Raw genomic sequence first — 24,441 nt, 5'->3', positions numbered from 1 at the left:
GGAGACTCTCTTCCACTAGACACCCTGTGATGCCCTCAGGGAGACTCTCTTCCACTAGACACCCTGTGATGCCCAGAGGGAGACTCTCTTCCACTAGACAGCCTGTGATGCCCACAGGGAGACTCTCTTCCACTAGACACCCTGTGATTCCTGCAGGGAGACTCTCTTCCACTAGACAGTCTGTGATACACGCAGGGAGACTCTCTTCCATTAGACACCTTGTGATTCCTGCAGGGAGACTCTCTTCCACTAGACACCCTTTGATGCCCGCAGGGAGACTCTCTTCCACTAGACAGCCTGTGATGCCCGCAGGGAGACTGTTTTCCACTAGACACCCTGTGATGCCCGCAGGGAGACTCTCTTCCACTAAACACCCTGTGATGCCCGCAGGGAGACTCTCTTCCACTAGACACCCTGTGATGCCCTCAGGGAGACTCTCTTCTACTAGACAGCCTGTGATGCCTGCAGGCAGACTCTCTTCCACCAGACAGCCTGTGATGCCCGCAGGGAGACTCTCTTCCACTAGACACCCTGTGATGCCCTCAGGGAGACTCTCTTCCACCAGACAGCCTGTGATGCCCTCAGGGAGACTCTCTTCCACTATACAGTCTGTGATGCCTGCACGGAGACTCTCTTCCACTAGACATCCTGTGATGCCCTCAGGGAGACTCTCTTCCACTAGACAGCCTGTGATTCCTGCAGGGAGACTCCCTTCCACTAGACACCCTGTGATGCCCTCAGGGAGACTCTCTTCCACTAGACGCCCTGTGATGCCCTCAGGGAGACTCTCTTCCACTAGCACCCTGTGATGCCCGCAGGGAGACTCTCTTCCACTAGACACCCTGTGATGCCCTCAGGCAGACTCTCTTCCACTAGACAGCCTGTGATGCCCACAGGGAGACTCTCTTCCACTAGACACCCTGTGATGCCCACAGGGAGACTCTCTTCCACTAGACACCCTGTGATGCCCTCAGGCAGACTGTCTTCCACTAGACACCCTGTGATGCCCTCAGGGAGACTCTCTTCCACTAGACACCCTGTGATGCCTTCAGGGAGACTCTCTTCCACTAGACACCCTGTGATTCCTGCAGGGAGACTTTCTTCCACTAGACAGCCTGTGATGCCCGCAGGGAGACTCTCTTCCACTAGACACTGTTTGATGCCCTCAGGGAGACTCTCTTCCACTAGACAGCCTGTGATACTTGTAGGGAGACTCTCTTCCACTAGACACCCTGTGATTCCTGCAAGGAGACTCTCTTCCACTAGACAGCCTGTGATGCCCGCAGGCAGACTCTCTTCCACTAGACACCCTGTGATGCCCTCAGGGAGACTCTCTTCCACTAGACAGCCTGTGATGCCCTCAGGGAGACTCTCTTCCACTAGACACAATGTGATGCCCTCAGGGGGACTCTCTTCCACTAGACACCCTGTGATGCCCGCAGGCAGACTGTCTTCCACTAGACACCCTGTGATGCCCTCAGGGAGACTCTCTTCCACTAGACAGCCTGTGATTCCTGCAGGGAGACTCTCGTCCTCTAGACACCCTGTGATGCCCTCAGGGAGACTCTCTTCCACTAGACACCTTGTGATGCCCGCAGGCAGACTCTCTTCCACTAGACACCCTGTGATGCCCACAGGGAGACTCTCTTCCACTAGACACCCTGTGATGCCCGCAGGCAGACTGTCTTCCACTAGACACCCTGTGATGCCCTCAGGGAGACTCTCTTCCACTAGACACCCTGTGATGCCGTCAGGGAGACTCTCTTCCACTAGACACCCTGTGATGCCCAGAGGGAGACTCTCTTCCACTAGACAGCCTGTGATGCCCACAGGGAGACTCTCTCCCACTAGACACCCTGTGATTCCTGCAGGGAGACTCTCTTCCACTAGACAGCCTGTGATACACGCAGGGAGACTCTCTTCCATTAGACACCTTGTGATTCTTGCAGGGAGACTCTCTTCCACTAGACACCCTTTGATGCCCGCAGGGAGACTCTCTTCCACTAGACAGCCTGTGATGCCCGCAGGGAGACTGTTTTCCACTAGACACCCTGTGATGCCCGCAGGGAGACTCTCTTCCACTAAACACCCTGTGATGCCCGCAGGGAGACTCTCTTCCACTAGACACCCTGTGATGCCCTCAGGGAGACTCTCTTCTACTAGACAGCCTGTGATGCCTGCAGGCAGACTCTCTTCCACTAGACAGCCTGTGATGCCCGCAGGGAGACTCTCTTCCACTAGACACCCTGTGATGCCCTCAGGGAGACTCTCTTCCACCAGACAGCCTGTGATGCCCTCAGGGAGACTCTCTTCCACTAGACACCCTGTGATGCCGGCAGGGAGACTCTCTTCCACTAGACACCATGTGATGCTGGCAGAGAGACTGTCTTCCACTAGATAACCCTGTGATGCCCTCAGGGAGACTCTCTTCCACTATACAGTCTGTGATGCCTGCACGGAGACTCTCTTCCACTAGACATCCTGTGATGCCCTCAGGTAGACTCTCTTCCACTAGACAGCCTGTGATTCCTGCAGGGAGACTCTCTTCCACTAGACGCCCTGTGATGCCCTCAGGGAGACTCTCTTCCACTAGCACCCTGTGATGCCCGCAGGGAGACTCTCTTCCACTAGACACCCTGTGATGCCCTCAGGCAGACTCTCTTCCACTAGACAGCCTGTGATGCCCACAGGGAGACTCTCTTCCACTAGACACCCTGTGATGCCCACAGGGAGACTCTCTTCCACTAGACACCCTGTGATGCCCTCAGGCAGACTGTCTTCCACTAGACACCCTGTGATGCCCTCAGGGAGACTCTCTTCCACTAGACACCCTGTGATGCCTTCAGGGAGACTCTCGTCCTCTAGACACCCTGTGATGCCCTCAGGGAGACTCTCTTCCACTAGACACCTTGTGATGCCCGCAGGCAGACTCTCTTCCACTAGACACCCTGTGATGCCCACAGGGAGACTCTCTTCCACTAGACACCCTGTGATGCCCGCAGGCAGACTGTCTTCCACTAGACACCCTGTGATGCCCCCAGGGAGACTCTCTTCCACTAGACACCCTGTGATGCCCTCAGGGAGACTCTCTTCCACTAGACACCCTGTGATGCCCAGAGGGAGACTCTCTTCCACTAGACAGCCTGTGATGCCCACAGGGAGACTCTCTTCCACTAGACACCCTGTGATTCCTGCAGGGAGACTCTCTTCCACTAGACAGCCTGTGATACCCGCAGGGAGACTTTCTTCCATTAGACACCTTGTGATTCCTGCAGGGAGACTCTCTTCCACTAGACAGCCTGTGATGCCCGCAGGGAGACTCTCTTCCACTAGATACCCTGTGATGCCCTCAGGGAGACTCTCTTCCACTAGACACCCTGTGATGCCCTCAGGGAGACTCTCTTCCACTAGACACCCTGTGATGCCCAGAGGGAGACTCTCTTCCACTAGACAGCCTGTGATGCCCACAGGGAGACTCTCTTCCACTAGACACCCTGTGATTCCTGCAGGGAGACTCTCTTCCACTAGACAGCCTGTGATACCCGCAGGGAGACTTTCTTCCATTAGACACCTTGTGATTCCTGCAGGGAGACTCTCTTCCACTAGACAGCCTGTGATGCCCGCAGGGAGACTCTCTTCCACTAGATACCCTGTGATGCCCGCAGGGAGACTCTCTTTCACTAGACACCCTGTGATGCCCGCAGAGAGACTGTCTTCCACTAGACACCCTGTGATGCCCTCAGGGAGACTCTCTTCCACTGGACACCCTGTGATGCCCGCAGGGAGACTTTCTTCCACTAGACACCCTGTGATGCCCTCAGGGAGACTCTCTTCCACTAGACAGCCTGTGATGCCTGCAGGCAGACTCTCTTCCACTAGACAGCCTGTGATGCCCGCAGGGAGACTCTCTTCCACTAGACACCCTGTGATGCCCTCAGGGAGACTCTCTTCCACCAGACAGCCTGTGATGCCCTCAGGGAGACTCTCTTCCACTAGACACCCTGTGATGCCCGCAGGGAGACTCTCTTCCACTAGACACCATGTGATGCTGGCAGAGAGACTGTCTTCCACTAGACACCCTGTGCTGCCCTCAGGGAGACTCTCTTCCACTAGACACCCTGTGATGCCCTCAGGGAGACTCTCGTCCACTAGACAGCCTGTGATGCCCACAGGGAGACTCTCTTCCACTAGACACCCTGTGATTCCTGCAGGGAGACTCTCTTCTACTAGACAGCCTGTGATACCCGCAGGGAGACTCTCTTCCATTAGACACCTTGTGATTCCTGCAGGGAGACTCTCTTCCACTAGACACCCTTTGATGCCCGCAGGGAGACTCTCTTCCACTTGACAGCCTGTGATGCCCGCAGCGAGACTGTCTTCCACTAGACACCCTGTGATGCCCGCAGGGAGACTCTCTTCCACTAGACACCCTGTGATGCCCGCAGGGAGACTCTCTTCCACTAGACACCCTGTGATGCCCTCAGGGAGACTCTCTTCTACTAGACAGCCTGTGATGCCTGCAGGTAGACTCTCTTCCACTAGACAGCCTGTGATGCCCGCAGGGAGACTCTCTTCCACTAGACACCCTGTGATGCCCTCATGGAGACTCTCTTCCACCAGACAGCCTGTGATGCCCTCAGGGAGACTCTCTTCCACTAGACACCATGTGATGCTGGCAGAGAGACTGTCTGCCACTAGACACCCTGTGATGCCCTCAGGGAGACTCTCTTCCACTAGACAGTCTGTGATGCCTGCAGGGAGACTCTCTTCCACTAGACACCCTGTGATGCCCTCAAGGAGACTCTCTTCCACTAGACAGCCTGTGATTCCTGCAGGGAGACTCTCTTCCACTAGACACCCTGTGATGCCCGCAGGGAGACTCTCTTCCACTAGACGCCCTGTGATGCCCTCAGGGAGACTCTCTTCCACTAGCACACTGTGATGCCCGCAGGGAGACTCTCTTCCACTAGACACCCTGTGATGCCCTCAGGCAGACTCTCTTCCACTAGACAGCCTGTGATGCCCGCAGGGAGACTCTCTTCCACTAGACACCCTGTGATGCCCACAGGGAGACTCTCTTCCACTAGACACCCTGTGATGCCCGCAGGCAGACTGTCTTCCACTAGACACCCTGTGATGCCCTCAGGGAGACTCTCTTCCACTAGACACCCTGTGATGCCCTCAGGGAGACTCTCGTCCACTAGACACCCTGTGATGCCCAGAGGCAGACTCTCTTCCACTAGACAGCCTGTGATGCCCGCAGGGAGACTCTCTTCCACTAGACACCCTGTGATTCCTGCAGGGAGACTCTCTTCCACTAGACAGCCTGTGATACCTGCAGGGCGACTCTCTTCCATTAGTCACCTTATGATTCATGCAGGGAGACTCTCTTCCACTAGACACCCTTTGATGCCCGCAGGGAGACTCTCTTCCACTAGACACCCTGTGATGCCCGCAGGGAGACTCTCTTCCACTAGACACCCTATGATGCCCGCAGGGAGACTCTCTTCCACTAGACACCCTGTGATGCCCGCAGAGAGACTGTCTTCCACTAGACAGCCTGTGATGCCCGCAGGGAGACTCTCTTCCACTGGACACCCTGTGATGCCCGCAGGGAGACTGTCTTCCACTAGACACCCTGTGATGCCCTCACGGAGACTCTCTTCCACTAGACAGTCTGTGATGCCTGCAGGGAGACTCTCTTCCACTAGACACCCTGTGATGCCCTCAGGGAGACTCTCTTCCACTAGACAGCCTGTGATTCCTGTAGGGAGACTCTCTTCCACTAGACACCCTGTGATGCCCTCAGGGAGACTCTCTTCCACTAGACGCCCTGTGATGCCCTCAGGGAGACTCTCTTCCACTAGACACCCTGTGATGCCCTCAGGGAGACTCTCTTCCACTAGCACCCTGTGATGCCCGCAAGGAGACTCTCTTCCACTAGACACCCTGTGATGCCTTCAGGCAGACTCTCTTCCACTAGAAAGCCTGTGATGCCCACAGGGAGACTCTCTTCCACTAGACACCATGTGATGCTGGCAGAGAGACTGTCTTCCACTAGACACCCTATGATGCCATCAGGGAGACTCTCTTCCACTAGACAGTCTGTGATGCCTGCAGGGAGACTCTCTTCCACTAGACACCCTGTGATGCCCTCAGGGAGACTCTCTTCCACTAGACAGCCTGTGATTCCTGTAGGGAGACTCTCTTCCACTAGACGCCCTGTGATGCCCTCAGGGAGACTCTCTTCCACTAGACACCCTGTGATGCCCTCAGGGAGACTCTCTTCCACTAGACACCCTGTGATGCCCACAGGGAGACTCTCTTCCACTAGACACCCTGTGATGCCCGCAGGCAGACTGTCTTCCACTAGACACCCTGTGATGCCCGCAGGGAGACTCTCTTCCACTAGACACCCTGTGATGCCCGCAGAGAGACTGTCTTCCACTAGACAGCCTGTGATGCCCGCAGGGAGACTCTCTTCCACTGGACACCCTGTGATGCCCGCAGGGAGACTGTCTTCCACTAGACACCCTGTGATGCCCAGAGGGAGACTCTCTTCCACTAGACAGCCTGTGATGCCCACAGGGAGACTCTCTTCCACTAGACACCCTGTGATTCCTGCAGGGAGACTCTCTTCCACTAGACAGCCTGTGATACCTGCAGGGAGACTCTCTTCCATTAGACACCTTGTGATTCCTGCAGGGAGACTCTCTTCCACTAGACACCCTTTGATGCCCGCAGGGAGACTCTCTTCCACTAGACACCCTGTGATGCCCGCAGGGAGACTCTCTTCCACTAGATACCCTGTGATGACCGCAGGGAGACTCTCTTCCACTAGACACCCTGTGATGCCCGCAGAGAGACTGTCTTCCACTAGACAGCCTGTGATGCCCGCAGGGAGACTCTCTTCCACTGGACACCCTGTGATGCCCGCAGGGAGACTGTCTTCCACTAGACACCCTGTGATGCCCTCAGGGAGACTCTCTTCCACTAGACACCCTGTGATGCCCTCGGGGAGACTCTCTTCCACTAGACAGCCTGTGATTCCTGTAGGGAGACTCTCTTCCACTAGACACCCTGTGATGCCCTCAGGGAGACTCTCTTCCACTAGACGCCCTGTGATGCCCTCAGGGAGACTCTCTTCCACTAGACACCCTGTGATGCCCTCAGGGAGACTGTCTTCCACTAGCACCCTGTGATGCCCGCAAGGAGACTCTCTTCCACTAGACACCCTGTGATGCCTTCAGGCAGACTCTCTTCCACTAGAAAGCCTGTGATGCCCACAGGGAGACTCTCTTCCACTAGACACCATGTGATGCTGGCAGAGAGACTGTCTTCCACTAGACACCCTATGATGCCCTCAGGGAGACTCTCTTCCACTAGACAGTCTGTGATGCCTGCAGGGAGACTCTCTTCCACTAGACACCCTGTGATGCCCTCAGGGAGACTCTCTTCCACTAGACAGCCTGTGATTCCTGTAGGGAGACTCTCTTCCACTAGACGCCCTGTGATGCCCTCAGGGAGACTCTCTTCCACTAGACACCCTGTGATGCCCTCAGGGAGACTCTCTTCCACTAGCACCCTGTGATGCCCGCAAGGAGACTCTCTTCCACTAGACACCCTGTGATGCCTTCAGGCAGACTCTCTTCCACTAGACAGCCTGTGATGCCCACAGGGAGACTCTCTTCCACTAGACACCCTGTGATGCCCTCAGGGAGACTCTCTTCCACTAGACGCCTTGTGAATCCCTCGAGATTAGCCAGTCGTCTGGTAGTTGGGTGTCAGGCAAATGTAATCTCACAAGTACCACCTCTATTTTGCATGCACATTTTGGTCTCTGGAGTGAGCGGCTTCAGAACAGATCGGAAATGCCTCCCCACCCGTGCATATGTGTGGATGTGCAAAATATTATGGCTTCCGTGTGTGTGGCTCAGTAGACTAATGCATCCATTGCAGGGGCCTGTGTTTTACATCATGGTCACAGGCTCAAATTCCGGCAGGTCCACTCAGCCCTGTAGTCTTCTTAGGTCGATAACATGAGTACCATAAAGTTGGGTAACGATAAACATCAGCTATCTATTAATAGAGCCAAGATGCCGTTCTGGGGGTGGACGTGCACTCTACAAATACAACTGTTACGTTATGTTTCCCAGTGGAATTTATTTCACTGGTGCATGGGCACACAGCATTAGGAAGCATGTGTTTTTAGCTATTGTAGATTTGGGAAATCCTACTGTTCCTCTCAAGACACCATACCCCGGCGGCCACCCCATTCTTCTCACCTTTCAGGCTTCCAGTGTACTCCTTGTGGACCAAACCTGCTGATCTGTGGGGCCAGTCTCCAGCCATAGCTTTCTACGGAGGATTTACCCCCTCTTCATCCTTCTTCTCCTTCAGTATGCCAGCTTATTTACTCTTCAATACAGCAGTTATTTTACTCGTGTTTTCTGCTCTATTCCAAAGAAAGGTTGCGATTTGCGTAAGGAGCCGCTGTGTTTATGTTTATTTGTTTATATTGCGCCGGAGCCCACAGGCATCAGGGCGCAACATATTACAGTTTAAGCAAACAATGATGTCTTGAGACATTTCCTAAAGGTGGTGTCATTTTCTTCCGGAGGCATCTCCACCGGGAGCTTGTTCCAAGCCAGCCCTGCCTTTTCCCGTGAAAGAGCGTCCGTTACCTCTGACTCTTTTGCATCTAGGCTGGGTCAGGCGCATCGAGTCCTTGGACCGGGTGACTTTGGTATGATTTTCCAGTACCAATCGTTCTTTTAAATATTCAGGCGCTTGTCCATATAGGCACTTATGCACAATGGTATTCAACTGAAAACCCATTCTGGCCTCTACGGGGAGCCAATGAAGCTCTCTCCTGTATGTAGACACTGGGTCCCGTCTTGTGGTGCCTTTGATGATTCGGACTGGATCATTCTGAAGTATCTGGAGTTTTTTTATGCAGGCCTTACTAGCTCCAGCCAGTAATACACTACAGTAATCCAGCCTCAGCATTATAACAACTCGGACCAGTGTTGTACAATTAGCCACGGATACGTAAGGCTTCACTAATCTAAGCAGCCTTAGATGGTATTGGGCTTTGTTAACTACACTGCCTGTGTGAAGCCAAAAATAAGAAACTCATTTTTATTAGCGTTAAGACACAGACCATTCTTTATCATCCAAATTTAGACAGCCCTATACACTTGTTCTATGTTCTCCAGGTCTTTCTCATAAACCCTGCTCGATTCAATAATGAGCTGGGTATCATCAACGTAGTTTGAAAAATGTACGGCAAGTGCATCCAAAACATCACATAAAGTGTATATACCGCAGAGAGACACGCTCCCTGTGCGACACCACATTTAATTAACTCGGGCTTGGAAAATGCATTACCCCACACTATTCTTGATTTCCTTTCACAAAGAAAGCACCTAATCCAGTCTATCGCTCCACAGGAGCACCCTCCATGATCCGTGAACCTAGTGAGCAGTTTTTAATGGTCTACGAGTCTGAATGCTGCTGATAGGTCTAATAACATCAGCAGCCCCGGCGTACTCCTATTCATGATATTGAAAATGTCTGACTGCAGATCCAGAAGTGTGCTTTCCGTGCCATGGGAGGGCCTGAAACCTGTCTGCTTAGGGTGGAGAATCTTTTGACTTTCCACCTATTCCTGAAGCTCTATCGTTGCCAATTTATCTCTAATAGAAAAGGCACATTCGTGATAGGTCTCAGATTATTGCTGCTTGTGTGATCCAGCCCAGGTTAAATAAATGCAGCATTAGCCAAAGGCAACAGAAAAGGGAAGAGCATGTCCCAGTGTTCCAGGGCAATTCTTGAGGGGATAATGCCCTCCAGACACGCGATAGGACCGATGCATTAGCTTCAGCAGCATTAGCTTGAACACTTTCTCCAGCTCATCTCTTGAGACAGTTTTAAAGGCAATGGGAGAAACATTAGTATGCCCGGATATCCCCGCGACTATGGCCACTGAGTCGGGTGAAAGTGTAGCCAGATTGTTTGCAATGCTAGCCTGAGCTATCCTGATTTTATCGGCAAATTCTCTCTGGACTATCGCACAGTCCTCCTGAGTAGGATAAAAGTTTTTTAGTTGAGCCTTCTGTTTTTCCAGGTTCTTAAAGATTTGAAATAGTTTTTTTGACTCATTTTTTGCATTCAATATTTGCGTATTAAAATAATCTTGATTTGCCTTAAAGATTACTTTCTGGTACAGTTTTTCTAGATCTTTCCACCTATCTTTACTCTCTTGCGTCTGCAGTTTTACCCAGTTTAGTTTCTTTCCACTTTCCTTTTTATTTTCTTACATGTAACCAAATGTGCTGCAAACCCTTTTTGTCTATTTGATTTTTCTCTGATATACTTATATTTTAAAGGGGCTACTTTATCCAGCAGAACAGTAATGGCTTTTTCATATTCCAATACTAGAAAATCAGGGGAATCTTCATGAGAAGTAAAGGCCATGAGTTTCTTAAGGCAGCATTCTAAATCAGTTGCCTTAATATTATTTAGATTCCTACTGATAACTTTCGTAATAGCATTTTTCTTTTGTATAAGAAAGGTGAGAATCTGGAGGTCAAAATTAACAAAAAAGTGATCGGACCAAATGCATGGTTCAGTGACCAATGTAACAGAGGGAAGATTCCTGGCAGCATCCCAGTACAGGATATCCACCTGTTTATGTGCAGGGTATTTTTTCAGGACTGTGAATTGATTATTTTGCAGTAGATGTTCTAGGTCCAAAGCATCAGAATCTGATGCCTTCCCCAAGTGTCAATTAAAATCTCCCAGGACAATCATAGAACTGTTGTATTTGTTCATTGTAGCTAAGTACTGTGACATTCCTTCTAGAAACTTCAGCGTGTCATGAGGAAGGCGATATGAGAAAATTATATTCAAGCAGTTATTGGGTGTGGGAGTTGTTTTTAACAACATCATTTCACAACTCTCATGGGAAATGGTGTTTGAAAGAAAGCTAAGTCTTGCCTAGCTATAAGTATTACTCCTGCACCCCTACCTACTTCTCTATTTTGCCCGAAAACTACAAAGCCATCAATAATGGGACCAGTAGAGTCCTGCAGCCATGACTCGGTGATACACATGATATCCACCTGGTTATCCAGGATGTAATCACATACATCTGCTGCAGGTTTTTCTAATGAACGTGTATTTAGAAGGGGATATTTCATGACGCGCTGCACTGGTTTTTCTGTAGTTTTACTCATTTCTGACATGTGTACTTCCAAAAAGTATATACTACCAAACGCTTAATTACAGTGGTTCTAAATAGTTAAAGACTTATCTTAAGGAAAGCTCAAGCTGTTCAGAAACTCTCCTGGCATCAAGTCTATCCCTCAATGTGTGCTTATTAGTGAGGGATATCGCCCAGCCGCCACTCTTATGTATGCAAATCAAGCAAACCTTCAACTAGCAGCATATAGGTTTACAAACCACCGTAGGCGACAACCGCGGAACCACAAGTAGTTTGAAGTTAGTTCTAATGGTATCCACACACGTGCTGACATTTCAGAAGAGGAAACAACAGTGCTAGTTACCTTAAAACAAGAAGTTCAGCATTACTGGATGGGATCGACACACAGGCAGTCTGTAGAGCAGGTCCAGCACGTCCTGTGTAGATAGAATTTGTGTAACACGACAAGCCATTGCTTTGTTGCAAGTTAGAGGGGCCTAAAGTATTTGTACTTACATAGATTTTTATAGCACTTAACATGAAATTAAATTTTTACATAAAGTTAAACAGCGGTACAATAATTAAAGGGTAAAGACATAAAACGCTGATCTGTCAAGTATTAAGAGTCAGAAAGAAGAGAGGACGCTAAGGAGACACAACTTCCAGCGAAGAGGTGCTACTAGAGAAAATGAGCGAAAACGAGATGCAACACAGAGGGGTTTTGGGCCAGCTAGACAAAAACTAAACTGGGACCTAAGGGGGTGGGAGGGAGACTAGAAAGAGACTAGGGAGGAGAAATAAGAAGGAGCAAGACCATGGAACCAGAGCAGAGATTCAACGGGTAGAATTGAAGCAGCAAATAACAGTGAGGTAGAAATAGATGGACGTGGGTCAGGACAAAAGAGGAGATGGATAGCGGAACTATTGATAGATCGAAGAGGAATAAAACGAGATGCTGGAAGACCAATTAAGAGGGCCATGCGATATTCAATCTGTGAAAGAATTAGGGCACAGATGAGAAAGAGAGAAAAGGCTGAGCATGATGAAGATTAAAAAGAAGAAAATGACAGCTGCATGCAGTGAGAGGAATATGGGAGTAGAAAGAGAGAGGGGAGTCAAAGAAAACCCCAAGATTACGGGCAGAGGTTGAAAAGGAAAGAGAAGCAGGGTGGAAAGAAAGAAAGGGGGAAGGAGGAGGGAAGAAGAGAATCTCTGTCTTAGATGGGTTCAGGTGAAGGAAAGTGGAGGGGAGGACATCCAGAATTGGATAGCAGAGAGGCCAGTAGAGACTCAGGAATAAAGGGCTTAAGAGAAGTCAGAGAAAGTCAAAAAGATTTGTGAATCATTGTCGTAGAAGTGGCACGAGAGATTGAAAGAGACGATAAGTGAGGAAAGAAGGCTAGTGTAAAGGGAAAATAAAAGGGGACAATGAAAGAGCCCTGTGGGACAGTGTATAAGAGATGGCAGGGGAGGTGAGGCGACCAGCCCATGACATCGAGAATAAATGATCAGAGAGATAAGAGCGAATCCAGATTATGACAGGGCCAGGAAGGCCCCGAGACAAGACAGTGATGTAAAGAGTGGGGTGGCCAACGATATCAATGGCTGCGGAGAAATTAAGAAGAATAAGTATATAACGTGATTTACTGTGATGTGGAAACAAGTGAATCAGAGAAATGTTGAAGAGCAGTTTTGGTCGATTGGGCAGTCCATAAACCGGATTGTAGCGGCGTAAGTAGAGAATGAAGATCTAAGAATGAAGAGACGTAGGAATAGATCATTTGCTCCACATGTTTATAGAGAAAAGGAAGAAAGGGAATAGGCCAAAAAGGAGAGAGCGGTCGAGAGATGGATAATAGTGGTGTGTTTGAAAGAGACAATACATGAAGAAGGTGAGAGGGCAAGAGTCATTGACTCCAAGATTTGCAGTGGGTTTTTTGTCTAGGCGGTGTTCGCTATCCAGCAGTACCACGAGCCTGATCGATAGTCATCTGATCTGTATAATGATTAATGTATTCATATGTTCTTTCACAGGTGAAATACAGGACTACAAAGACATCTTCTCGACATTCCAGACTTCTTACGGCAGGGAGAACGTAGACAACCTTCTGCGGTTGTCCAAGATGACTGTGCAGAAGCATAAAGATAAGATTCTACAGGAGCTCGCTCAGGCGGTCCACGCGGGATGAGATGGAAGAAAGATGAAGATCATCTTGCAAACATTTCCTTGTTGATCTAAAATCATCTGCTTATCTTTCATGGTATCTGTACCCTAACTAATATCCAAGTAGTTTCTGCTCAGCTATGCCACCGCGGCTGCGCTTTCAGTTTCTAACACGGCTCATGATATCCTCCTTCGTGGAATATATTTTAAAATCGTGCTTCAATCAGTTGCCTTCGGCCTTATCCTCTGATCAATTTCTAATCTACAAAATCTGAGATAACATTCCCTCTGTCAATATTATGCTCTTCGCCTGAGGCCTGGGGGTGGGGTATGGTGCAGAAAAACCATGCCAAGACTCGGAGCAAAATGTGTAATAATCATCCCATGGTGTCCTAACCAAACGAGCACTGTCTGTGGCGCGACCCGATCAATCATGGCTGTTCCAATCCTCAGTGGTAGATGCAATCCATAAACACACGCGCAGATATGAATAATATGAGTCACTGAAGACAAGATATGGAAAGGCTATAGAATGAGCTGACTGATCCACATGCCTCTTTATTCAGGTCTGGGTATGACTTATCAGGTACCATAGAAAGCAACAGTGAGGGTGACAGAGTAGGTATGGGAGTCACAGTATGTGCCACAGGGTGTACATGTCATTGAAGGAAACAAAGCAGGTATTGGGGAGTTTCAATATGTGGCACGGGTGTGCATTTGATTGAGGGTGGCTTACTAGGTATGGGAGATTTACAATTTGTGGCACAGGGTGTGCATGCCATTGAGGGTGACATAGTAGGTATGGGGGACTTATGACATGTGACACGGGGTGTGCCAGCAATGTGCGGAATGTGATGCAGGCACAGAAGGAGCCTAGGTGGCACTTAGGCATTGACTGTGCTCTTATTGGCACAACATTTGTTAAATGCCTTGAGTGCTAGACAAACCTGCAGATTGGCAAGAGAATTAACCACGGGGACTCCAGCCTGCACTCTTTCAGGAGTGGAAGAGTTTCTTACTTTTGGAGTGCGGCATGGAGACTCGTGTTACAGTGGCCTTCAGAGTCATGTGAGCACCCAAACCAGTCCCCACAGACCAACAGCGCAAAGAAAACTGAAATGTTATCTGAGTCCCTGTACCATGCAAACTGATCATAGGACAGTCCCTTCTCCTCCAAAGCCCAGCCCCTTCACCCATTACGGATGCCACGGGTAACTGGTGACTCAGCTCAGAGCCTACTCATTCTTGATGTGATGAACACTCGATTCACATCAAGGCCTGTTGTAAGAGGCAAGCCTACATTTGCATTGGGCTTCATAACTGACTGGGTTCCCTTTGCATATAACGCAATGGCAGGGACTTGCACTTCGAGTGACATTGAGGATTGGCCAGTGTCTGAGGAGGGGCGTCAAAGCAACTGAGACCGAGATGGCAGCTCACGGTTCTTACCAGGGGGTCCATCACATAGAATCGTTCTGGTGGGATCAGCCTTCTCATTTCATGAGATACTGTCACACAGAAATATATTCAACCCCCACTTCCTCCTGGAGGATGCACCTGGCAGCGGATTTGGAAGGCCCAAAAGTAAACTCATAGAGTGTTTCTTCCTGCTTTTTAGGTCCTTTGAATACGATTAGCCCCAGTGTCCTCTCCCAAGGGCCCCCACCAAAATATTCCCTTTCTTTGTAGGCTTTCAACCCCCCAAAAAGGAGACCAAACATCAGATTACCCCATTACTCAGTGACACTATTCCATCAAGAGGGTCAATGTTGTGCAGCACTTCCCTTGCCAGGAATTGTGCTTCCAATGCATCTATTGGCTAACATTGCTTTTGCTTGTGAAGCTTTTCTGGGAGACAGTTGATTAGAAACTAATACGGCCAGGTCTGCCACTTCCAAGCAAGCACTGCCACTTCCAAGCATGGTCTGCCACTTCCAAGCAAGGTCTTCCACTTCCAAGCACGGTCTTCCACTTCCAAGGAAGCACTGCTACTTCTGAGCAAGGTCTTCCACTTCCAAGCAAGCACTGCCACTTCTGAGCAAGCTCTGCCACTTCCAAAGTCTGCCACTTTGCTTGCAAAGGTCAGACACTTCCAAGCAAAATATGCCGCTTCCAAGCAAGGTCTGTAAGGTGACTCTTACAAGCAAGGTCTGCCACTAAAAAACGAACTCTGCCACTTTCCAGCAAGCTCTGCCACTTACAAGCAAGGCCTGCCACTTCCAAGCAAGGCCTGACATTTCCAAGCAAGGCTACCATTTCCAAGCAAGGTCTGCCACTTAAAAACAAACTCTGCCACTTCAAAGCAAGCTCTGCCACATCAAGCACGCTCTGCTATTTCCAGGAAAGGTCTGCCATGTCCAAGTAAGGTGCGCTACTTCCAAGCATGTTCTACCACTTCCAACCATGGCTGGCCACTTCCAAGCAAGGTCTGCCACTGCCAAGCAAGGTCTGCCACTTCCAAGCAAGGTCTGCAACGTCTGAGCAATGTCTGCCACTTTCAAGCAAGCTATATGCCATTACCAAGCAAGCCATGCAGCTTCCAAAGAAGCTCTGCCACTTCCAAGGAAGCTCTGCCACTTCCAAACAAGGACTGCCACTTCCAGGGAAGGTCTGCCACATCCAAACAAGGACTGCCACTTCCAGGGAAGGTCTGCCACTTCCAAACAAGGTCTTCCATTCCCAAGCAAGGTCTGCCACTTCCAAGCATGGTCTGCCAGTTCCAAGGAAGGTCTTCCACTTCCAAGCAAGGTTGTTCACTTCCAAATAAGGTCTGCCACTTCCGGACATGCTCTGCCACTTCAGAGGAAGCTCTGCCACTTTAGAGCAAGGTCTGCCACCTCAGAGCAAGGTCTGCCACTTTCAAGCAAAGTCTGCAACTCCCAAGCAAGGCCTTCCACTTCCAAGCAAGGTTTGACCCTTCCAAGCAAGCTCTGCCACTTCCAAGGAAGCTCTGCCCCTTCCGAACATGCTCTTCCGCCTCTGAGCAAGCTCTGCAACTTCAGAGCAAGGTCTGCCACTTTCAAGCAAATTCTGCCAGTCCCAAGCAAATTCTGCCTCTTCCAAGCAAGGTCTTCCACTTCCAAGCAAGGTTTGCCACTTCTGAACAAGCTCTGCCACTTCTGAGCAAGCTCTGTCACTTGTGAGCAAGGCCTGCCACTTTCAAGCAATGTCTGCCACTTCCAAGTATGGCCTGCCACTTCAAAACAAGGTCTGCCCCTTCCGAGCAAGGTCTGCCACGTCCAAGCAAAATCTGCCACTTCAGAGCAAGGTCTGCCACTTCCATGCAAAGTAAGTCATTTCTGAGCAAGGTCTGCCATTTGCAAGCAAACTCGGCCACCTCCAAGGACGCTCTCCCAATTCCAAGGAAGCTCTGCCACTTCCAAACAAGGTCTTCCACTTCCAAGCAAGGTCTCCCACTTCCAAGCAAAGTCTGCCACTTACAAGCAAGGCATTCCACTTACAAGCAAGGCCTGCCAGTTCCAAACAAGCTCTGCCACTTCTGAGCAAGCTCTGCCACTTATGAGCAAAGCCTGCCACTTCCAAGCAAAGTCTGCCACTTCCAAAATCTGCCACTTTGCTTGCAAAGGTCAGACACTTCCAAGCAAAATCTGCCGCTTCCAAGCAAGGTCTGTAAGGTGACTCTTACAAGCAAGGTCTGCCACTAAGAAACAAACTCTGCCACTTCCAAGCAAGCTCTGCCACGTCCAAGCAAGGCCTGCCACTTCCAAGCAACCTCTGCCACTTCCGAGCAAGGTCTGCCACATCCAAGCAAAATCTGCCACTTCAGAGCAAGGCCTGCCATTTCCAAGCAAGGCCTGCCATTTCCAAGCAAGGTCTGCCACTTAAAAACAAACTCTGCCACTTCCAAGCAAGCTCGGCCACTTCAAAGTAAGCTCTGCACTTCAAGCATGCTCTACTATTTCCAAGAAAGGTCTGCCATTTCCAAGTAAGGTGTGCTACTTCCAAGCATGTTCCTACCAGTTCCAACCATGGCAGGCCACTTCCAAGCAAGGTCTGCCTCTTCCAAGCAAGGTCTGCCACTTCACAGCAAGGTCTGCCACTGCCAAGCAAGGTCTGCCACTTCCAAGCATGGTCTATCTCTTCCAAGCAAGGTGCCACTTCACAGCAAGGTCTGCCACTGCCAAGCAAGGTCTGCCACTTCCAAGCAAGGTCTGCCTCTTCCAAGCAAGGTGCCACTTCACAGCAAGGTCTGCAACTGCCAGGCAAGGTCTGCCACTTCACAGCAAGGTCTGCCACTGCCAGGCAAGGTCTGCCACTTCCAAGCAAGGTCTGCCTCTTCCAAGCAGGGTCTGCCACTTCACAGCAAGGTCTGCCACTGCCAAGCAAGGTCTGCCACTTCCAAGCAAGGTCTGCCTCTTCCAAGCAAGGTGCCACTTCACAGCAAGGTCTGCCACTACCAAGCAAGGTATGCCACTGCCAAGCAAGGTCTGCCACGTCACAGCAAAGTCTGCCACTTCACAGCAAAGTCTGCTACTGCCAAGCAAGGTCTGCCACTTCCAAGCAAGGTCTGCCTCTTCCAAGCAAGGTGCCACTTCGCAGCAAGGTCTGCCACTTCCAAGCAAGGTCTGCCACTTCCAAGCAGGTCTTCCACTTCCAAGCAAGGTCTGCCACTTCCAAGCTAGTTGCCACTTCCAAGCAAGGTCTACCTCTTCCGAGCAAGGTCTTCCACTTCCAAGCAAGGTGCCACTTCCAAGCAAGGTCTGCCACTTCCAAGTAAGCTCTGCCACTTCCAAGCAAGGCCTGCCACTTCCAAGCAAGGTCTGCCACTTCCATGCATGGTCTGCCACTTCCAAGCAAGCTCTGCCATTTCCATGCATGGTCTGCCACTTCCAAAATAGCTCTGTCATTTTCAAGCAAGCTCTGCCATTTCCCACAAGCCCTTCAGCTTCCAAGCAAGCTCTGCCATTTCCCACAAGCCCTTCAGCTTCCAAGCAAGGTCTGCCACTTCCAAGCAGGTCTTCCACTTCCAAGCAAGGTCTGCCACTTCCAAGCAAGTTGCCACTTCCAAGCAAGGTCTACCTCTTCCAAGCAAGGTCTGCACTTCCGAGCAAGGTCTTCCACTTCCAAGCAAGGTGCCACTTCCAAGCAAGGTCTGCCACTTCCAAGTAAGCTCTGCCACTTCCAAGCAAGGCCTGCCACTTCCAAGCAAGGCCTGCCACTTCCATGCATGGTCTGCCACTTCCAAGCAAGCTCTGCCATTTCCATGCATGGTCTGCCACTTCCAAAATAGCTCTGCCACTTTCAAGCAAGCTCTGCCATTTCCCACAAGCCCTTCAGCTTCCAAGCAAGCTCTGCCATTTCCAAGCAAGGTCTGCCACTTCCAAGCAAGGTCTGCCACTTCCAGGCATGCTCTGCCACAGCACCTGGGCTTTATTACACTGAAGGAACAGATGCATCTTTTCAAACAGGGATGCATCTGCCAGGAAGATTGGAATGGAAACAACACCTTGGGCGAATAAGAGAATGCTGTGGCTTTAAGGCCCCTTTGCAGAGGAGGTTCAGCCCTAAGTGTGGTTGTGGGCTTTGTCATACAGCATAGTGGACCTGAAACATTGGCTGGAACTCGCCGGATTGTAAAGAACACTTTGCAGGGGAGTTCTGGGGCATCTTGAATCAGGCATAGTTGGGAACTTGTGGGAAGGTCTGACTAAATAGGGGATAATCAGGGAAGAACGATTCACTGTAATTACATTGGCTGTAAAGCGAGCATGTGTTCCCTTGGTAGCCCTTAGAAGAACCCTTCCTTTTCTTGCTTGTCCCCTGTAATGCACATCCAGCATTTCCACTCTGACTTCCGGCATTAGAGAGTCAGAATGCAGCTGCCTGGGCCTTGCTTCACGCTGGTGTAGGAAACACATCTCTTCTGATTTCCACTTTCTGCACTCGCTCCCTTTTAAAGTGCTTCTGATTCCCTACAAGGCGCTACATGAAATAATCCCATGTTACGGAAGTCAAATCTTAAAAGGCAAATTCATGGCCTTAATGTCGTCATCACACCTGAGCCAGGTGGTTCCAACCTAGTCAAATGAACTGAAAGGCTCAGCTAGCCTCCCTCCTTCGATATGATATGGTGTGGTATGATATGGCATTAATAACGCGCCTGCACACAAGTGTTTCTAGGCACCACAAGACAGGGACGGAAGATGTAGGGAGGCACACGATCCTACTATGGTTTGTGTCATTCGGATCATGCAAGTGCGACAATAGAAGTGCAAGGGGTAGGAGAGGGGGGAAGTACAAGGGAGAGGAAAGGGGAAAGTGCAATAATGGCAGCATGGCTCTAGGTAAGTGCAAGGAGGCAGAGGGGCTGATGGGGTTACAGTTTACAGCCCCTAAGTGTACGGTAGGCCAGGAGGCCGTGCAAAGGAAGCCTGGGAGTGGAGGGGCCTGGTTCCCAGTGAGACTCTGAGGGAACCAAGCCCCCAGTCAGCGCAGCAGACCGGTAAGTATGCAAGGGAGCGTGAGAGAGAAGGCAGAGGAGAAAAGGAGAGTCTTGAGCTGCTTCTGGAACTTCAGGTGGTCCGGCTCAAGTCTGAGGGGGCAGGGAGGCCATTCTAGAGAGAGGCACCTGCAGAGGGGAGAGATCTACCTCCCACTCTCTGCCCAGAGAAGCATCTGAACCTCAGAGAGTTGGAGGTATCTGAGCAAAGGGCTCTTGAAGGAAGGTATTTTGGAAGAGAGAGTTGGATGTAGTGTGTTCTCCAGCCCCAGATACCCTTGTGGGCAATGGAGAGGGGCTTGAACTTGATCCTTGCAGCCACTGGGAGCCAGTGGAGAGATTTGTGGGCTGGAGAGATATGGTCCCTTGGCTCGAGGCCAAGGATAATCTTGCAGTCCTTTACTGGATTAGTTACAGGGGTATAGTGTAGAGGTAGGCAGATTGAGAAAGAGGCTGCTGCAGTAGTGTGCAGCTCCTTCCCTTAGGACATCAGGATGATCATAGCTCATCCCAGATTTAAAATAGAGATGAAAACATGACTATTTCCCAGCTAATGGGCAAGGGGGTCTCTTTGCACTAATCTATTCCTTGGCTAACACTTTGAATCAGAAGAGATATTTCAGAGACATCTGATTTTGAAGATTTCCATTGGTCTTCTCCAATCAGCACTTTTCTATCTTTTCTTGATTCCAGCGGTGACCTCTGACACCTTTTCACGATGTACCACTAGTTATGACACAACATATTTCTCTTTAGTTCTAAGGAAAGTTACTTCTCGCAATAGATGCTGTTACCCATGTCCGAGTATACTCTGCTTATGCCACCTGTGCCCACTGGGTGTGGGCAGTCTAGCAATGTCTGCAACATACATGATTTTACTACTAAATAAGGCTGTGATGTGATGTACAGGACGCTGCCCCGTGTTCTATAAATCACGGCCTGCGTGAGCATTTTTATATGATCATTAAATAAATTGTATTCCTGCCACTATGCCTACGTTGCCTTTGTAGTCTCTCCCATCAGTCAGGGGAGCAGCTTCACTGGCCTCTGAGGGCTCTCACTCGTTCAGGCAGAGCATTGAGGTGCTGGGGGGCTCTCCATGATTGCATCCAGGCAGACGGAGCATTGACTACTGTCCAACACTGCGCACAGGCTGCAGTGTCAGGAGAGCACTACGTACAAGGAAGAGGCGTATCACACTACTACACGGAGGACCACTGACCCATCTTCTGCTGTGCATGTGGGCGTGCCACACATGCTCACCTCTTCACCAGTCAGCCCCTGCTTTGGCTCGGTGGGGGATGTTAACTGCATTCAAAGTGCACAGAGCCAGTTCCTAGCTGTGAGCCTATGACACTTCTGCCTGCTGGCTCGTACACTGCCAGACGCCCTCCTGGCTTTCATCGAGAGACTATTCACATGGAATATCTATTTAGAAGCCTCCCATTGGCAATGCATTACCAGTTCACACCATGGTCTGCCGGCATAGCATTGCTAGGTCTAATGATGGCAAGATGGCATGCTATGCGCCATGTGCACGTTGCCAGTTCCGATTGTGCTTACTCTGCCCAGCAGTTTTGCCCAGTTAGTGCACTAGTGCAAATTCCGATCAAGGCTTTTTAACACCCATTTACTGGGGATCGTCATCCACCACATCAGATTCAGGTGGCATTGTGGATTATCAGAACTTCATTGGTCTTCCTGTTATACCCATTTAACATGAATTCGGCCAGTTGTACCATATGTTTGAAGCGACCACTATGGGTAATAGCTTTAATTAAAGACATATACTGGGCAGTTTCTAATGGGCTCAGTGTACAACACATCATTGGCAGTTACAGCAATTTGGCATCTACATTGCATGCCCCAGTATGCCCTGCAGGGAGGATGGGAAGACTTCCTGCATGTTGTGAGTGGACAATGGTGGGGGAAAGGGTGAAGCCTTGCCCCACATCTAGCAATGCAAAGTCTGGCGTGCATGGGGTTTAGTGTGCATATACCCACTGTGACGAGATCATGTATAGAAGCCATACCGCTTGTGCCAGTGCTAAAACCGCCATAGGACTGCGCTTGGGACATGATCTCAGGTGGGCATCATTTCATGCAATCAGCCTGCCCCCTTCTTGGGATTTCTTGGCCTTGGTGAACACTTTGGGATACACACCCCCCATACTAGGGGTCATCAAAGAGATGCATAGGGAGGGGAAACTGAGCAGTGGGCCTTGCCAGGGCGGCTCTTGTTGGCTGATGGGAAAAGGATGCACAGATGAGATGACTGTCCTAAACTCCCTGGCTTGAAGCTCTGACCCTTCCCTGGCCACAGTGCCAGGAGCCAGAATGGTTCTATGCCCACGTCATTCCCCTGGGGAAGGTGGAAAGACCGCAACTCTTTCCTGACCGGTGAAGCCTACATGTGCAATGCTGTGTCCACATCACAGAGCAGGGACATGGATCATGTGTGTGCACCTGGGAGGCTCCAGTTCTCTCATGTTCCCAGTCTGTTTCTCCTTGCACAGGTGTCTGTCTGGGTCGCACTGGTTGGTGACAGCCTTTGGTATTTATGTTGGAGTACAGCATGCTGTAACTGCAGAAATGTTTCTACGATGAACGCCTGTATGAAATCCACTACTCTGCCTAACAGTATAACACAGGATTCGGCACAAGTGACGGGAATTCAGATGTTGCCAAATATGGGCATGGCCTCTACCTGCCTCAGAGAGCGACGCCCACATTTGAGGATCCCATATAACCATTTGGATGACTAGTGCTCGGATTTAGCGTCAAATCCACACCTGGAGTGAAATGCCTGTAAAATGTTCAGGGAAGGTGAATGTGGCAACCCAGTGATTGGGTGGCAGCCAGAAGTGTGGATGGATGTACCCCCTGTGAATGGAACTAGGGTCCCATTAAGAAATCTGCACCCCCAGCCTTGTCTCTCTTTGTATTTATTGTAAACATAAAACCCTGTTATGCCCCACAGTCCAGAACAGATAAACAGTTTCACATTTATGCCAATAACCTCCCACGTTTCCCCAGCAACGAATGCAATCGCTAGGCGACACCACAAACCACAACCAGCTGAAGCACTGAACGGCATTCAATTGGCTGAAGCTTCATGAGATATTTAATTTCAGTAACTTGCATATGTTGCATTTGTCAATTACAGGGGAATTATAGCCTATCTCCCTCCAACAGACCCAGAATAAAATACGACCACACAAAGAGGCCTTTGAAGTATACCATCACCAAACTCTGTTCCATCTCTCATTTCAGCAGGCAGCAGTCTCAACATCAATATACACCCTCCCGATCAGGTACTAGAAGAAGGGGCACACCCAGGATGTTCACTAAGCTTTCACATGTATTGACAGCACCCAGCATCAGGCATGTGTTTCTTTCAATTAACGCAAACAGGGTATTCCTGCGAGGTTCAGAGAGTTTCAGAGTTTCATGAGAGATAGTAACTGACAAATGGCGCAGAGTTTGCCACATTGGAAAAATGTACTGATAGACAAAGGAAACTGGTGCTGGTTCTATAATGTGAAAAGCACCACCCTGTGTAATCACTTTTAATTTTATAAATCAAAATGTTAATATGGGTTTCAAATTGAAGCATCACTGTGTACAATATCTTTTCAATGTTATGCCCATGTTTAAACTGTAATATGATCCTTATTCAGGAGGTGTTGGACACAAAGGAGTGACATCTTTGAAAAGTATGTGATAAGAAGGGTTTACACCACTGCATGACAATAGGAGTGAGTGGGCTTTCAGGAACACAACATCATCTGATGTTCTGAGTTGGCTTAGTCAATGCTTGTTTTGTCGTTTTCTTGCTGAACGGACCATTAGTTAAACTCCACTTCAGCCCTGCATACATGTTCAAATGAGGGGGAAGTTAATTGCCGTAGGAGATGCCTTGGACATCTGGAATGAGTACGGTTTATTTAACTTTTATTATGAAAACCCATGAGGTTCACAGAACAAAGAGCCTTCTGGGACAGGCCTCTGAGTTAATGAGATGCCCCTTTTCAGATAATTTCAACAGAATATTTGTATTAATGCATTATTGCAATTCTACCAAAGCTGAATCTACAGGGTCCTAAGCTGGTAAGAATAAGAATTGCTCACATGGCAACCGAGCATGTTCTTCTAATGCCGAGCATTGAAGAAACATTATTACACTTAACGTGTCACCTCTGACATCAGGTAAGGGAATGAAGCAAACCATGTGCACAAGAATCAAAAATAGACAAAGGGGCCTCTGAAAGCGGTTTACATGACTCATTATTGAAACACAGGGTTTTACAATTTTAAGAAATCAAACTTAAGACTGGAAAATTGTTGAAGAAATATAACAGACCATTGCAAACACCATTATTCAGGATTTTAAGAACTTTTCTTGATATAAATCCACAACCAAGTAAAGTACTCAGAAGTGTCTCAAGACCGTGAGATCGTCATCCATCAAATTAGTCCAAATCTGAATTGCCTTTGTTTATTAATATTTCACAAAGCTATGAACATTACTCACTTCATGAAACACTATTGGACAAGCTCCTGCCACATGTCCCAATGTTTTTGGGTACCTGGGGATATCCGAAAACCCTA

The 24,441-nt window shown here is 49.5% G+C and overlaps 1 protein-coding gene across 1 annotated transcript in view; it reads left to right on the top strand.

The window, feature by feature from the left end:
• Positions 1-20,817, top strand: part of LOC138570281 (cytosolic phospholipase A2 gamma-like) — a 507,932-nt gene extending 487,115 nt beyond the window's left edge. The window contains exon 19 of the mRNA XM_069649050.1: positions 13,241-20,817. Coding sequence (XP_069505151.1) covers positions 13,241-13,395 — 155 coding nt within the window. The 3' untranslated portion in view covers positions 13,396-20,817. The remainder of the gene's footprint in view (positions 1-13,240) is intronic.
• Positions 20,818-24,441: the final 3,624 nt, after the last annotated feature.

Source organism: Ambystoma mexicanum, chromosome 2q, assembly GCF_040938575.1.
Source record: "Ambystoma mexicanum isolate Mex_15411 chromosome 2q, UKY_AmexF1_1, whole genome shotgun sequence".
NCBI classification, from domain to species: Eukaryota; Metazoa; Chordata; class Amphibia; order Caudata; family Ambystomatidae; genus Ambystoma; species Ambystoma mexicanum.
This window is presented reverse-complemented; position numbering and strand designations above follow the sequence as displayed.